At 39.7% G+C, this 15,480-nt stretch overlaps 1 protein-coding gene across 3 annotated transcripts in view; it reads left to right on the top strand.

Annotated features, from left to right (window-relative positions):
- Positions 1-3,314: 3,314 nt before the first annotated feature.
- Positions 3,315-15,480, top strand: part of fhod3b (formin homology 2 domain containing 3b) — a 125,916-nt gene continuing 113,750 nt past the window's right edge. For all 3 annotated transcript variants that reach the window (XM_041793419.1, XM_041793420.1, XM_041793421.1), the window contains exon 1: positions 3,315-3,819. In XM_041793419.1, coding sequence (XP_041649353.1) covers positions 3,655-3,819 — 165 coding nt within the window. In that variant the 5' untranslated portion in view covers positions 3,315-3,654. The remainder of the gene's footprint in view (positions 3,820-15,480) is intronic.

The raw sequence follows: 15,480 nt of genomic DNA on the forward strand, positions 1-15,480 counted from the left end.
CACAGAATCCCTCAGAAGTAAAGATGGGCAGAGGTTCACCAATCTGCGACAAACTGGGTTTAAAAATTGTGGAATAATTAGTAAGGAAAATATTACTTTGAAATTATGAAGACTTTGAATATCCCATCATCTACGGTACATAATATCAAAGGGTGCAGAGAATCTGAAGAAATCTCTGTGTGCAAGGGACAAGGCTGAAGGTAAATACTGGATGCTTGTGGTCTTTGAGCCCTCAGGCTGTACTGCATTATAAACAGATAGAGAGACAAATACTTTATTAATCCCAAGTGAAATTCGAGGAAATTTGGTGTTCTGGACTGGAATTCACTGTATGGGCTCAGAAATATTCAGAAATTATCGCTTATCACACACAGTTTGCTGTGCCATCCACAAATGCAAGTTCAATCTGTGTAATGCAAGAAAGAAGCCATACTGTATGTGAACACAATCCAGAAATTCTGCCAATGTCTCTGGAAAAGCTCATTTAAAATGCACAGAGGCAAAAATGAAAAACTGTTCTGTCGTCAGATGAATCAAAATCGGCCATGTTTTTGAAAACATGGGTCTCTCGTCGTAGTGTCCGACTAAAGAGGAGAGGAACCATCAAGCTTGTTTTCAGCGCACAGTGCAAAAGCCTCTCTGATGGTATAGGGTTGCATTAGTGCCTATGGCATGGGTAGCTTGCACATCTGGAAACAGCAACAACTGGCCTCCTCCCTTACCAGACATTTACTGACTTTTTAAAAGAAGAGAGGATACCTCATCATGGTAAACCTGGCCCTGCCCCTACTTTTTTAAAGATGTGTTATGATGTTTCTGTTCTATTGTGAATTTTATGAGATTTACAAATCATTGCATTCTGTTTTGATTTACATTTTACACAATGTCCCAACTTTTTTGGATTTGAGGTAGTTTGCTCCATGCCATACCCTTCATCAACAGGTGTTAGCACATTTATCTTTTATTCAAAAGCTTATATATGAATAACTTGAGCTGTGTTTGTCATGTTGACACTGCAAGTTTCAGGTCTTTCTCAGCACTAATCAATTTGAGGGTGATATCACAAAGCATTCAGAGTTCATTTAATAGAATAAATGTGAAAAGCTGTTTGTGCTTTGTAAAAGACCCTATGCGAACCCTTTGCCCCTAATGTTATTTTGATAGATGCCACAGAATCACAGTGTCCTTTTTATTCTGTACAGCTGCATGACTACAATTTGTATGCAGTGCTGTGCTGTAGGGAGCAGTAACAAAAGTTTCTATGTTAGTTTATTGTTCATTAATTGTGGTCTACCTACAAACTTGTTTGGCAGTTTGACTGTGTATGGGCTGTTGCTGGCTGGCACGTGTTTCCTACGCACCAGGTACTTTATGCATGCTTACTCTTTATCTAGTGTTGTCAGAATTAGTACATTTTTTTACTGTGGTGTGGGAGGAGGTAGTGGTGTCATTTTGATTGAAGAAGAAGAATTTCTGAGATAATTGAATAACATGTTGACTCAATCTATCTTCTTGGTCAAGCTAAAGATTGTTTGCTGTACAGTTAATGTGGCGTTGATTTGGGGTATGAAGATAACCTGAGACGGTGTGATATGCACAATTGAAAAGTCCAATCAATGCTGTATGTATTTTATCGTTAATAGACTGTCTGCTGTCTGGTCAAATTGCTTACTTTTGAGCAACTGTTGTATTAGCTGTGTTATTGGTGAGTTGACTATAGGAGAGAGTGGCTTTAAAGTAAGGCCATCACAGTAATGCCTCCAACTTAAGTACATACATATATTTCAGGATGTGGTGCATCCCTGGGAACAATAACTTTGGATCTGAAATAAACTGTTTAAGAAATATAGCTTTCAGAAAAAAAGTGGTCTCGTGACACAACTTGCCCTCGGTGCGGGGTAAGTTGGGCCTTTGGGAAGAATACGTTGGGGTAAATTGTGCCAGTGATTATTGAAGATTATTGAAGTAAAACAGAACATTTTAATCTCATAAACTGTAACACTATATAAAAGCAAGACAAATTCAATACAAAATTACTCTTTTAAGTTTTATTTAGATATCACCACTCTATTAAACTATTGGCATAAGTAATATTTTCTAGTTTTTGGGAAAACACAAAAACCTAAATACACATTATATGATATTTGTGAATCATTTCATGCCAAAAGTCTTTGGCAATAGATGCCTGTTGACATACATAGAACGCTGTCTGTCAATTATGTAACATATACGAATAAAGTGATTTAGGCCAATTTTTGAACATCTCATTGTGACTTTGGCCACTTAAAAACTGAATAAAACTGCTCTTTAATAACATGGTGCAAACTCAAAACTGAAACCAGCGTTAGCTAAATTAAACAAATGGCAGGTAAATCAAACACTGATGAGCCATGCCTATCTCCTCACTTCTCCAACTGTTCTTGGCCCTTCTTTGTTGGGTTCTAGGTGTGTGGGTCTTGGTGTGTGGATTTGTTAGGGTGGGTGTGTCGGTGTGTGTCTGGGTGTGTGGGACTGGGTTAGAAGGTGTGTGGCTTAGGGTTTAGGTCTGTTGGTCTTGGATTTGTGTCTCTGGGTGTGTGCGTCTGCATGTGTAGGTCTGGATTTGTGGGTATTTGGGTCTGGTTGTGTGGGTTACAGGGTTTGGGTGTGTCTGTGGGTCTGGGTTTGTGGGTGTGCCACTGGCAGAATTTAACCCAGGCCCTTTGGCACAAATCGCCCCAGCCCCACCATTTTGAAAAACTAGCATGATCCAGCAGTTTAGAGCTAACATCATGCCAACTGTATAGACTCATTGTGTAGCCTACTAAAGCACTAAAACAAGTGTGAATTGTTTTCAAACTTGTCTGTAATTGTTCAGACACAAGAATCAAAAAACCTTGATCATTGAAATTTTACTTTAAAAGGCAAAAAACAGTTTTTTGAGCTAAAATGTGCTTATCTCTCATGCCATGTGTCTCCCTTTTATGCAGAATGAGTAAAATGGATGGTTCTTCAAAAATTTGTGGTCACATGACCAATTTCTTCTATGGTTTTCTAGAAACAAGGGGTGGCACTACTTCCCCGTTGGCACAAATCACCCCACTCTCCCCTATAGGCCTGCTGCTCCGCTTGCTGCATACTGCGTCGTATAGCATAGCTGAGTCACTGCCAGCTACACTGCACAACTGTTTTTTGTACTTCTCGCCTCCTCCGCTGGAGGCCGCCATTGCGCCTGTTGATTGAGCTTTGTCGGCCGGCTGAAGTCTGGCTGCTATGTGCCCTGGCAGAGTTAGTGCTGGAGGAGGGAGCCGCTTCCCATCGCTCTCACAGACCAGGCGCCAAGTGTAGCAGTCCTGTCCGCAGTCTGCCTCAGCACATCATATGCCCGCAATGCCCTTGGGTACAGCCGCCACGCTCATTCCCGAACCTCTCTGACTGACTGTATCTCTAAACCAGGCTCTCTGGATCCGTACTCCACTGTCTGGAGTCTTCTGCGCTGCGTGAAGCGAATGGAGAAGCCCCAAGGATAACAGAGGGTGCAGGATTGCGCTACTGCAGGAGACCTGCCGGCAGTACGCTGCCCCCCGTGGGGGTGGGGGGGCTGCCTGTCTGTCAGAGGCTGTGGTGTCGCATCCACTATTTTCATTCTCTCAACTCTTCTTGCATGGATACATCATGGCTACGTTTATATGCAGGGTACAGTTCTTAGATGATACTGATCCTTTTAACAGCACCAATTTTCCTGAGCCCACCAGACCACCGTTGTACACGTTCAGAGAAGATATTCCTCTGATCAATCAGATTGCTGGAGTCCACAGGCTGCTTAAAGCCCCACAAAAGGTATGGACATACTTGTTAAATATCTTTGTTAAAGTTGTGCTCATGTTGCTTTAAATGGACTTGGTGAAAAGTTAACCCAAGCCAAATGCTACATTAATAATTAGCTTGAGCATGTTGATGGGGTTACTACTAAACAAAGCTAATGGACCGTTTAGAGAGTCAGTGACTTGAACCAGTTTGCTTAGCTACTGGAGCATCAACATGCCAAATGCAAGCATAATGTTAAACCTTTGCATGATTGTCCAGAATATTTAGTTTCTAGAGGTGATGTTAAGGAGGACAGGAGCCTTATTATGGCGAGGGGAGGGGGGCATCTGTTAATGTGCAGGTTATCCACAATAATAATCCTCTTCAGTTTAACATATTTATTCTTCAGCAGAAACCAGGAAGACCTTTAAAAATTTGTAAAAGTTTTGTGGCAGTTATTTTAAGTAAGAAACAGCACGTATAGACAGACAATACAAAGTTTGTTTACCTAAAAGCAGTAGTACACCAGTGCTTAATGGGCTCTTCTTATTTAAAAAATAATGTACAATCTTTCGTTAAAAGAATACACTTTTTGTGGCATAAGTGTGCAAGTTGTTCTTCAATACTTATGCTAATGTCGCCTCAGACCTTATTAGAGGTGGGGTCAAATGTCCAGTTGGTCAGCTGTGAAAGGATGGAAGAGGGTAATTCCCTTTCCCAGGTTATTCCAGATCTGGGGAGTTGAATGTGCAACAGTCTGATCTAAAAAAACCCCTTTAAGATCAAGGTACAAATGTAATATTTTCTTTACATGTTTTTTCATTGTCAACTTACCTTTTTTCAGCATTGCCTATATTAATTCCCTACTGACCTATTACATGTCAGCAGACTCAAGTGCATAGGTTCTCTGCAGATGATGTCACGCAGCAAGGAAGAACACCCCTTGAGGGGCAAGAAGTTATTTCTACACAGAGAAACGCTACCAATAATGCCATGTTTTGAGCTGTTTACAACTAAAATAAGCATTCAAAGTATGAAATAAAAACATTTTTAAGTCTAGCTACTTTTGTGCCCCAAAAGTGGTGAAATATTCAGGCAAAAAATTAAAAAGTTCTTAAAAAGCCAGAGGAAGGCAGTAGGCAGGAATTAAAAAAAGCCTCTGTCTAAAGCCTGGACGAGCTGCTTGTGTATGATCCGTTTCCACAAAGCAGTCCAGTTTGGTTCAGTACTGTTTTGCCATGTTTAGAACATTAAACCCTGATCTTACCCGTGTTTCCTAAGCTGAAATTTGTCTCACCAACATCCAGCCTTGCTTGTCGGGACAAGCATTCAGTCTCTTTAAAAAAAGCCAGATCATTTGGCCCAGCTCAGTAGAGCTGGTTGCTTTTCATTTGGTACAAGTTTGGCCTTTTAACTGTGAATTAGATAACTACAAAGGGTGGAGAAAAGGAAACTGGAACTCAAACGGCTCACAGTGGCTCACATTAAAGAGCCGATTCATAGCACAGGCTCATTCGTGAACCGCCTATCGTTACTTGGTCGCTTACCCCAAAAGCTTAATTCAGTTGCTAGTACGTCACCTTTTCAATTAAAAGCGTGTTTTTGAAAAATGTAGGATTTTTAAAAAATACATGTTATAGGGGCACAGCTAACCACTTAGCTTAGAACAAGACTCCTCAATACTATTGCCTCCTTTCATCTGGATTTGGCTACATGGTGCTAGATGCTAGGTCTGCAGGACTGAGTAGTTCGTGATATTGATAACCTCAACACTAGGTAAATTCTTTAAACTGTTTACAAACTGTTTTGTAAAATGTAGGAATCAAACTCAATGTATATGGAAATTTTCTGGTGATAAGTGCAACATAGAGGTCCATCTAAAGCTGTTTGGTGCAAACTTTGCTTTTCCAACAAACATTCTGGATCACAGACAGCAAACAACCAATTCAAGTTATTTAACAGTTAATGTGAAAGCAATGTGGACAGATGTGCTTCCATTGACGGTATTGGGACAACATGCTTGAATTTTTACTTTTTATAAATCTAAATCATGATGCTGTTATTTCTGCAAAATTAAGACCTGCTTGTGGCAAGTCAATCAAAAAAGAAATCAGGGTAAACCTGCTATGTAACTTACTATCTGGTGTTACACTGAGATTTACAAGAGCCAGGTGATGATTGCTACTCAGGGAATGCTATGGACCAAATAAATGAAGGCACCCATATTGCAGGTGTGGATAAAAGTCATTTAGTACTAATTGCTGCCTGCACTAGAATCACTGAGAAATCATCATACATTCCAAGAGGCATCTGTCATTATTGGACAATGGTGGACGTTGACAGATGATGCATTTCAAGATTACTGTTACGTTGGCTGCAACACATCAGTGTTTAATTCTCTATATGAGATGAGGTGAATTGGTACACAGTGATTTGGTTGCAAAAACTTGGCTTTCCCAAAATCCATTATTGCATTGCCAGTAATAAGCCACTCAAAATGATGGACTATTCCTCCTTGGTATGCTTAAAGGCCCTTTTTTAGCTTCACAAAGAAAAGCAGTGACCAAACAGTCAACTTGAACCTCATTTCTGGTTTTCCTTTTAGGTACTTTTGAAGGAAAAACCCAAATAAATGCCTGTTGCAAAATGCTTTAGGAAAGTACAGGGGAGTTTGGGAAGTTAAAAAGCAGTAAAAAGTTGACAACAAGAGGGGTTTGATTGAACTCGGAGTGACCAGACCATGTTTGGTAGTGTCTTGATGCCACATTTTAGTATCAGCTCAGCTCATTTGGAACCTCATCAGAGGTGGTACCAAAAAGTGCCAGGTTCCAGGTATAATCCCCAGGAGAAAATAGAAAAGATAACTAAGTAGAGTTGAGATGAGTCAAGCTGGTACAATGTAGTGGTAAAGCACCAATAGAAGCTTCAGGATGCTGTGGAACACCACAAGTCTGGCTCTCATTTTGAAGTCCACTTAGTCCAACCAGCAGGATGGCATGGGAATATTTTTTACACTGTTTGAAGGAGGAGAGGGAAGAATTAAAAAACACAAACAAAGAGCTGATGTGCTTTACACAGTTGACTGGTCCCAGTTTAGCAACAGCCCAGGAGGATCACAAGCTAGACACAGGGGAGTACCAGCTGTAGGCTCTGCAGCGCTTGATTTGTGAGAATTGGTCACATGGGTTCTGGTGGTTAACCCTAACTAAGGGGCAGCCCTTTTGCTTTCAATAAAACAATAATTGTCAGGTTGAGGATGACTGTTGACACATTTGCAATGACTTTTCTGATTCACACCCTGAGGAGTCTGACAGAGGGACTTTGGTGTGACCCTGTAAATACCTTTGATGACAAACCTGTTGTCTTTGTGCTCTAGCTGTCTCTATGGTGCAGGTCACTCTGGTATAAATAGCACCCTGCCAACACATGGTGCCGAGGGAGTCAAAACAGCTAGCATATGCTGTCTCTGGGCTGCTCCTGTCAGTTTCAGTCCGCAGTCTTAAGAGGAGAGATCTGCACAAGTGTGTGGAGTTGTTGTTTATGCGTGTGTGTTTCAGACTGAGTTTTACTTGTGATTGGACTTCATTTTCTGCTGCTGTAGAGCACACAGTGTCAATTAGGACTAACTGTCTCGTCAACTCTAAACATCAGGAGCAGTCTTGAAAAAAGTTCATGTTTAATGTCATCGAATATTGACTATGACATCAATATTTGTTTTCCAGCAACCATAGCTAGATCAGAAGAGCAGAAAATCTTATATCAGTGCAGAGTGAGCTGCAAAATAAATCATCCTTTTTGAGATATGGGTGTTTGCAATAATGACATAAAAGTCAAAGTGATGAATTAGAGAAAATGTTATATATTTTTTATAATAGCAAACAGTGATTTCTTATTAAGTCCAACATCAGCTGTAATTTGATGTTGGAAAGTGCCTATAAAAGTGATTTTACCCTTGGATGTTTTACTCTTTTATTGATGTTATAATTCAATAATGGTTAATGTAATTTGGCTTTTTTGACAAAAAAATGTACAAAAAAATGTTTAAACGTCAAAGTGAATAAAGATCTCTACAAAGCAATGTTAAATAACCAAAAATTTGTAATTTAAAATAAGAGACTGCATAAATATTCACCCACTTCAAGTCAGTATTTAGTAGATGCACATTTCGCTGCAATCACAGCACTGAGTCTGTGTGGATAGGTCCCAGTTAGACTTGCACATCTGGACACTGCAATTTTACTCAATTTGTCCTTGCAAACGTGCGCAAGCTCTGTCAGGTTGCATGAGGATTGGGTGTGAACAGCCCTCCAGAACAATCACCTTGTTGTCTTCAAACCATTTGGTGTAGCTTTCACTGTGAGCTTTGGGTCATTGTCTTGCTGGAAAATAAATCTTCTCCCAAGCCGGCATTGTCATGCAGACTGAATAAGATTGTCCTCCAGTATTTTTTCTATTTTTTTGTTGCATTCATTTTACTGTTTACCTTTATAAATCTTCCAGGGCTGGCTGCTGAGAGGCATCCTTGCAATATGAGGCTGCCATCACCATGCCACACAGTGGGGATGGTGTTTGTAGAGATGATGCAAAAACATAGCATCTTGTCTGATGGCCAAAAAGCACCATCTTGGTCTCATCAGACCAAAGAACTTTCTTCCACTTGACCAAGGAGTCTCCCACGTGCCTTTTTTGAGAACTGTTGATGAGATTAGTTTTGAGTTTTTCAACAGTGGCTTTCTCTTTGCCACTCTCTCATGAAGCTTTGACTGTTGAAGAACTTGGGCATAAGTTGTTGTACGTAGAGTAACTCCCATCTTAGCTGTTGTCTCAGTTTGTGAGGAAGGCCTGATCGAGGCAGATTTTCACATGTGCCATATTCTTTCCATTTCTTGATGATGGATTGAACTGAACTCCAGGGGATGTTTAGTGCCCCAGATTTTTTTTGTATCTGTCCCCTGACTTATACTTTTCAATAACCTTTTCTCTGAGTTGCTTGGAGTGTTCTTTTGTTTTCATGGTCTGATGGTAGCCAGGAATACTGATTAAATAGTGACTGGACCTTCCAGACACAAGTGTCTGTAGACTACAGTCACTTGAGACATATTCACCTCACTAAGGTTAACCCTGTTTCAGTAATTGTGAGACTACTAGCACCAATTGGCAGGACCTCTGTAAAATTAGGTCAGTCACTTTAATATTTTGATATTTAGGCGATCACTAATTTAAGATAGAGGAATGGAAATCAAGTGAAACTGTTGCAATGCTAAATGCAGTGGCAAGAAATAAGTCCTTAATTCTGCAACAGAGGCAAGAACTTAAATCATTGGAGGCCATTTAGCTCACAGCATCATAGAAAAAGGCTGTTTTACCAAGGTCAGAGCAAGCTTGAGGGACTTTAAGAAGTAACAAATCAGCAATACAGTCATGTAGCTACCAAGATTTAACTCCAGCAACGCTGAGATGTAAGGGGGAGTTTTCCATTGAGGGCTTTACAACTGTTGGAAAAACAATGTTTGTTGATATATCAGAATAGGAGGCTGCACAGCGACTGGTGTCCCAAGGGGCTCAGCAGTTCTCAGCAAGTGAACAGGCACTCATCCAGCTACCCACCTATTTTCCATACTTGATCAGTATAGGGGTTTGAACCAGCAGCCCTTTAGTTGTGATATTTGCAAATTTATTGGACTGTGTGTACTAGTGTCGCTGAAAGCATGTGCTTTTATGTTTTCTAAATTATTGGTTTGTTATGATGCAGCATATCTTACTGCAGTATGGCATACTTCCCCTGGCCAAGTGTATTGTTTCATTGTGTTGTTAGTTATTACCCACGCCGATGAAATTGGCAGGGGGTTATGTAAAGGGTTCCGTATCTTTGTTCGTTTCTTTGTTTGTTTGTATCTGTACAAGATAACTTGAGAACGGAAAGTCGGATCTTCACCAAACTTTCAGGGAATATCGGGATAGTGACAGGGAAGAATCGATTAGATTTTGGTGATTATCCACGAACCTGTTCGGTTTTTCTCACGCTTCGAATTTTGAACACCATAGTAATCAATGGGAGCTTGAGTTCCTCGGTGGCGCTGCTTAGGCGTGGGTCTGCCGCCTCAGACGGCCATTCTAGTTGTTTAGTGCAGTGGTTCTCATATGGTGTGGCAAGGCACACTGGTGTGACCTGAGGCAGGTTTTGGTGTGCCATGGGAAATTGTACAACTGTACATTACAAAACTATACAATAAATTAAGTTGTAGCATATTTTAAAGAGGCTATTTTGTATGGATATGGATCCATGATATTATCGATGTGGTATCAGTATCGGCAGATATTAGCTTCAAAAGGCAAGTATCGGTAGATAAAAGAGCCTGTCCGATTGATTGGCGGGCCGATTAATCGGGACGATTATACTAGTAGTGTATCACAGATTAATCAACATCGGCCAATATGTAGTTGATATATTAACTTTTTGCTGCGTTGAGATTTTGTCGATCTTCTCCTGTGTGTGTGTCCCTGCTGAACTCAGCCCGAGTGCCTGGTCCCTCCCCTTCAAACACAAACAGCTCTCTCTCCCCCACTCAGGCCCCGTCCACATGGAGACGAATTCAGGAGTCTACACAAAAGTTTTTTTTGTCGTATCGGCGTTTCATCCACAAGGAAACGGCGTTTTGGATGACTGTAAACAATACTCTTGAAAACAAGTCCCAGAGTGCATAAATCCGTTAACGATTACCGTTTCTTCTCCGTATGGACAGCTATCCGCATCTTTCTTGAACATCACATGCAGTGTAGCTCTCTGAAGACACCTGCACGGGCCCGACCAAAACAAACATGGTGGACTACAGGGTTGTGTTCGTGCTGCAGAAGCTACTGAGCTTGTTGTGGCTTTTACAGCAAAATGTGATGCTCCTTTACCACCACCGCGAAATGCATACACTATATGTACTTAAATCCAACCCGGAGAACAACCAGAAGGGCAACTAGAAGAAAGTTTGTGTCAGTTTTCTGTGAGCTTCTTCTTCTATTTTAGTGCATTTCCCTGGCAGCAATACAGCGCCACGTACAGGCTTGGCATATGCACTACAGCATTTTCAGTCATTTAAGTTGCATCTTTGTGAAATAAAGATAAATCCAACTGTTAATTCACATGCCCACCATTATCTTATTAAAGACTATTATACAGCATTTTAACATTGTTCAAGTTGCATCTTTGTGAAATAAACAAAAATAAATGCAAATGTTAAATTAGTATATATCCTGTGTATATCAATGTTTTTATTTTATATATCAGCCGATACCTTGGATATCCGCTTTTTTTAGGCCCGGGTGTCGGCATCGGCCCCAAAAATCCCATACCGGTCAGGCTCTAGTAGATATCAAAATTTTTGTTGCTATTTACATCCAATATTTTGCCTGTGTATTTCAGCATACACCAACTGTAAATTTTGTCCATATATAGTAATAAGTTAATGGAGTTTTAGGCTGAACCCACAGATCTATATCAGTTGAGGTTTTTTTCTTTATTTATCGTCATTCTTTAAATTTTTAATGTGTTTTTCAAGGATTTAAGTTTGTTTTCTTGGTCATCCTCAAACCTTAAAATGTGTCCAAAAGTACTGAACTTTTGTGTACAGAATGCATATTTAAATATCAGTATTGGTATCGATATCAATATTGGCTAAAAATAATATGTTAATATCAGCATTTCAGATATCGGCAAAATCCAATATCGTGCATCCCTAGATATGGATATGGTGTGTCTGAGATTTTGGCTTGTTCTTTGGTTTGCCTTGGGCAAAAAGGGGTGAAAAACACTGGCTTAGTGTAAAGAAGATCATTTGCTGTAAATAAGCTTTTATTGATGAGGTCATCAATTATTTAGCTGCAGGATCCCACCCATATGCATGCTTTTCCGTTGAATCTGTAGAAAATACATGTAGTAATCAACTGACTCAGGCTTTTGATTTCATCATGAAATAAATGTAAGTAGGGCTGAAACAATTCCTCGAATTATCCGAGTGATTCGATTCAAAAAATTCCTAGAGGCAAATTATCTGCCTCAAGGCTTCGCTTAAATCAGTCCTGTATCCATATTCGTCCATGCTGTAAGCTTGGACTTTGTGCCATGTGTTGCACAGTGTACTATGTTTCGCACGGACGGCTATTTGTGTGGCACAGTGCACTTGTTTTCGCTGTTACTATAGCGTAACATGCATGGTGTGAGGCATGAAAATCACTAAGGAAGAGAAGTTGATGCATTGTTGACATGCACGCGTCCTGCGTTTTTATTCATTCACTGGCCGTGGCTTCATGGCAGATATGGCACTATGCCTGCACTGGTGAACCTATGCAGATCTCCGAGTTTACGCGCTGCCTGCATGACTCGCTGGTGTGAGACAGCGCTCAGTTTGTGTCTGCAGACTTAAGGGAATTTTATCAACTTCACTGATTGAACCGATGGTTTCACAGAAGACAGTCAGGCTTCACGATTCAAGTCCTGTTTTGGTGCTTTTTCTAGTCTCTCTCTCTCTCTCTCTCTCTCTCTCTCTCTCTCTGCATGCGCACGTGAGACATTTAATTATAAATTATCTAAAATTCAGCGCACTGACGTCTTGATTGCATTTTCAAAATGTTTTAGCATCCCGATGGATTTGATAAGACATATATTGATAATGAATTGACACCAATTAAATAGAAACACCTTACTGCCACAGACGGTGACTGAGACTAAATAGGTCAAAGTTCATCATCATACAGTCACGATTCAACAGGTCCTAGAAGCAGCGTTATCCCTTAAAATGTGTTCTCCATGTCAATGGATGGTCTTAAAATGTCAGATTTTTATGGTGGATGACCTCACAAAGACAATGTGCAAAAATTTAAAGTGAACACCCTTTGAAAAATGGACCATATACCTGTATCCAAAGGTTCACTTTTCAGACATCAACAGACCACTGTGTGAATGATGAAACTTTATTCTTGCTAGAATGTGAAATATTACATTCATGCATAAAGTAGAGGATATTAAAATGATTGGATGACAAATTGGATGATAAATATAATCTACAATGAAAGAAATAAAGTATTGGCATCAAAATTTCCTGGGAGAGGATCCCTAAAACCCAAAATATGACATATTCTAATGTAATTATTTAAGTTCCTTTCCTTGTAACTTTAAGAAATGTAAACTGTCATCAGAACTTCATTGCACTTTGTAAAATATATTTTCTTTAGAGAACCTTTAAATACCAATTTTTAATATAGAAGTAGTTAATTTAAGGGACCTATCTTCTTTTCTCATTTGTCTAGTACTGCTTCTCTTGAAAAAAGCAAAAGTGACAGATTGAAAAAAAAATGCAATATTTCTTATTAGAGTACTCGATTATCGCCAGAAGAATCGATAGAGTACTCGACTACAGAAAAAAATCGATTACTGCAGCCCTAAATGTAAGTACGCATGCTGTCAAAAACACCCCGGAATTATTCCAGATCTGCTGTTGATGTCAACACAAGTCAATAGATCAGTAGTTCTTTGCAGGCTTTCTCTTCCATCAACGTTTTGTAGTTTTTGGCCTGCTGGCCTTGAAGCCTGGCATCGAATTCCACTGCAGACTTTAAGGGAGGGAAAATGTGGCTAAGTCTTGGAGAATGGACTCTCGTTTCACCAATTTCAATTTTTCGGCCGGTTGTTTTCCTGAATTTTTTCCCCCAAGAAATTACAGAGTCCCATAACGAGAAGTTATGCTAAATGCTGTAAAATACAGGTTCCTTCTTCATGCCTGTCAGAGCTCCTTTGAATTCTTTTACACATTGTTATGCAGAGTTGAGGTTCTGCCGGTCTCTGCATTTTGAAGCGCTGTCTGTCTCTGCACAGGGCTCTTATTCAGAAGAATGCAGCATCTGTAGACGAAGACTCATCCTCTGCATGCTTGACAGAAATTTGAGATTACTGTTGTGGTTTCTCTCTCATGCATCAAGTGTGTTGTAATATGTTTTAAATCACTTTCTTTCAGAGATAGACCACAAATACTGTCCTCACCTTTATCAAAGAAGTTTAAGCTTTGATAGTTGTGTACTGTATCTCTTTATGTTGGATGAAGTAGGTGTACTACCGTGCTGTTAATAGTAAAAATATGTACGTTTGGCTAACACAGGGTTAGCATTCGAGTTGAACTAGGGAGAAACAGTACTGTTATTGTAAAGCTATTGAGTTTCAAAAATGCAACTTTCACACAGTACATATGCTTTCTCTTTCCAGATGTCTTTCCCTATTTGGAAGAGAGGAAGTTTGAAGAAGTTTGGAGTGAGATAGCAGGTTTAATTGGAAACTGCATGGTGTTTATTTTTAGTCCTTTCTGCCTTAACCACCTCCCTGGTCAGTGGACCACAGTATGGTGGTTGAAGGGAGAGGCCAGACCTCAGTGTGTGAGCAGAGCACTTGTGGTTACATCCCTAGACTCGGCCATCACAGGGCCACCGTGGGTTCAAGTCCTGGGTGGGGGACAGTTAAGGAAGCCTTTGCTACTATTAATCTGGTAATACTTTGCCTGGATTAAGAGCTTTTTAGACCCATGAGTCTGGCACAGTTAAAATGGCAAGACTCGTAAACAATAATCCAGGTAATTGAAAACACAACAAGCTCTTAAAAGGGAGTGTTAGGAAGCGAAAGTTTTCATTCAAGATTGAGGAGATACTTTTACATAAAGGAACTGAAAAACCGTAGTCTTTCATTGCTGAAAAAAAATCTCTGTTTTTGTACTATGAGTCAAGATCTTGTAAGGGGAAGTGCATTTTTGGCTCCACAGCTAATTACATGTTACTGCCACAAATTCAGGCCGATGTTTTTGTCTATTTCAGGTTATGATACAAGAAGTAAAGCCAAATTAAAATAAATTCTTTTACACTTTTATCCAATCAACAAACCTTATCAGATCACAAAGTAGAATAAAGCCCTTTTACATTAAAAAAGAATAAAAAATATATGAAATGAATGTGCTAAACTTTTATTACGAACCCTGATTTATTTGTAAATGAGAGCATTCAAACCCACTTGTTGAACTTTTACTCAATTTATTTGAGCAAAATTGGTTATTGATATATTTATTGCAGTTGTTCGTAACTGCCAGGTCAGCACCCAAAAGTGGGTTGTGGAGCCCCTTTTAGAGTGTCGGTTACATGGTTTTTTGCCATTTGGGGTCCAAACTGTACTATTTTTCATCAAATGCACTATAATTGGCTGCATGCCTGTTTGTGAGTGTGTCTGTCCTTGATTCCTTTTTAGATGACTTCTTGGGTGTACTGGTTTGAAACTGGTGCCATGAAAAAAAATACAAAAATTTATAGATTTTCTATGAAATTTCTGTAAAAATTGTTTCCGTCCCCTCATTGTGTCACTTCCCCTCACTTACACATGCTAAAAGACGAAAACCACACCAGACTCATGACCGTTTTTTGACACATTCCCACAAGGAAATATATTTAGCATGCCTGGTTTTGAAAATACACCTACTCCAATATCCCTGATTAAAGTAAGCGCTCTTTAAAGCATTTCTCTATGCTCATATTAAACAAGATAACACAGGAGATGTGTCTTACGTTGGTGTTAGAGATCACGGTTATTTTTCGGTTGTAGTTGTTGATGCTGTGTAAACATATGACTGAATATGTAAGCATGTGTTTGAATATGTAACTGTCTCCCTGCAGCCA

Source organism: Cheilinus undulatus, linkage group 8 (genome assembly GCF_018320785.1).
Source record: "Cheilinus undulatus linkage group 8, ASM1832078v1, whole genome shotgun sequence".
NCBI lineage: Eukaryota > Metazoa > Chordata > Actinopteri > Labriformes > Labridae > Cheilinus > Cheilinus undulatus.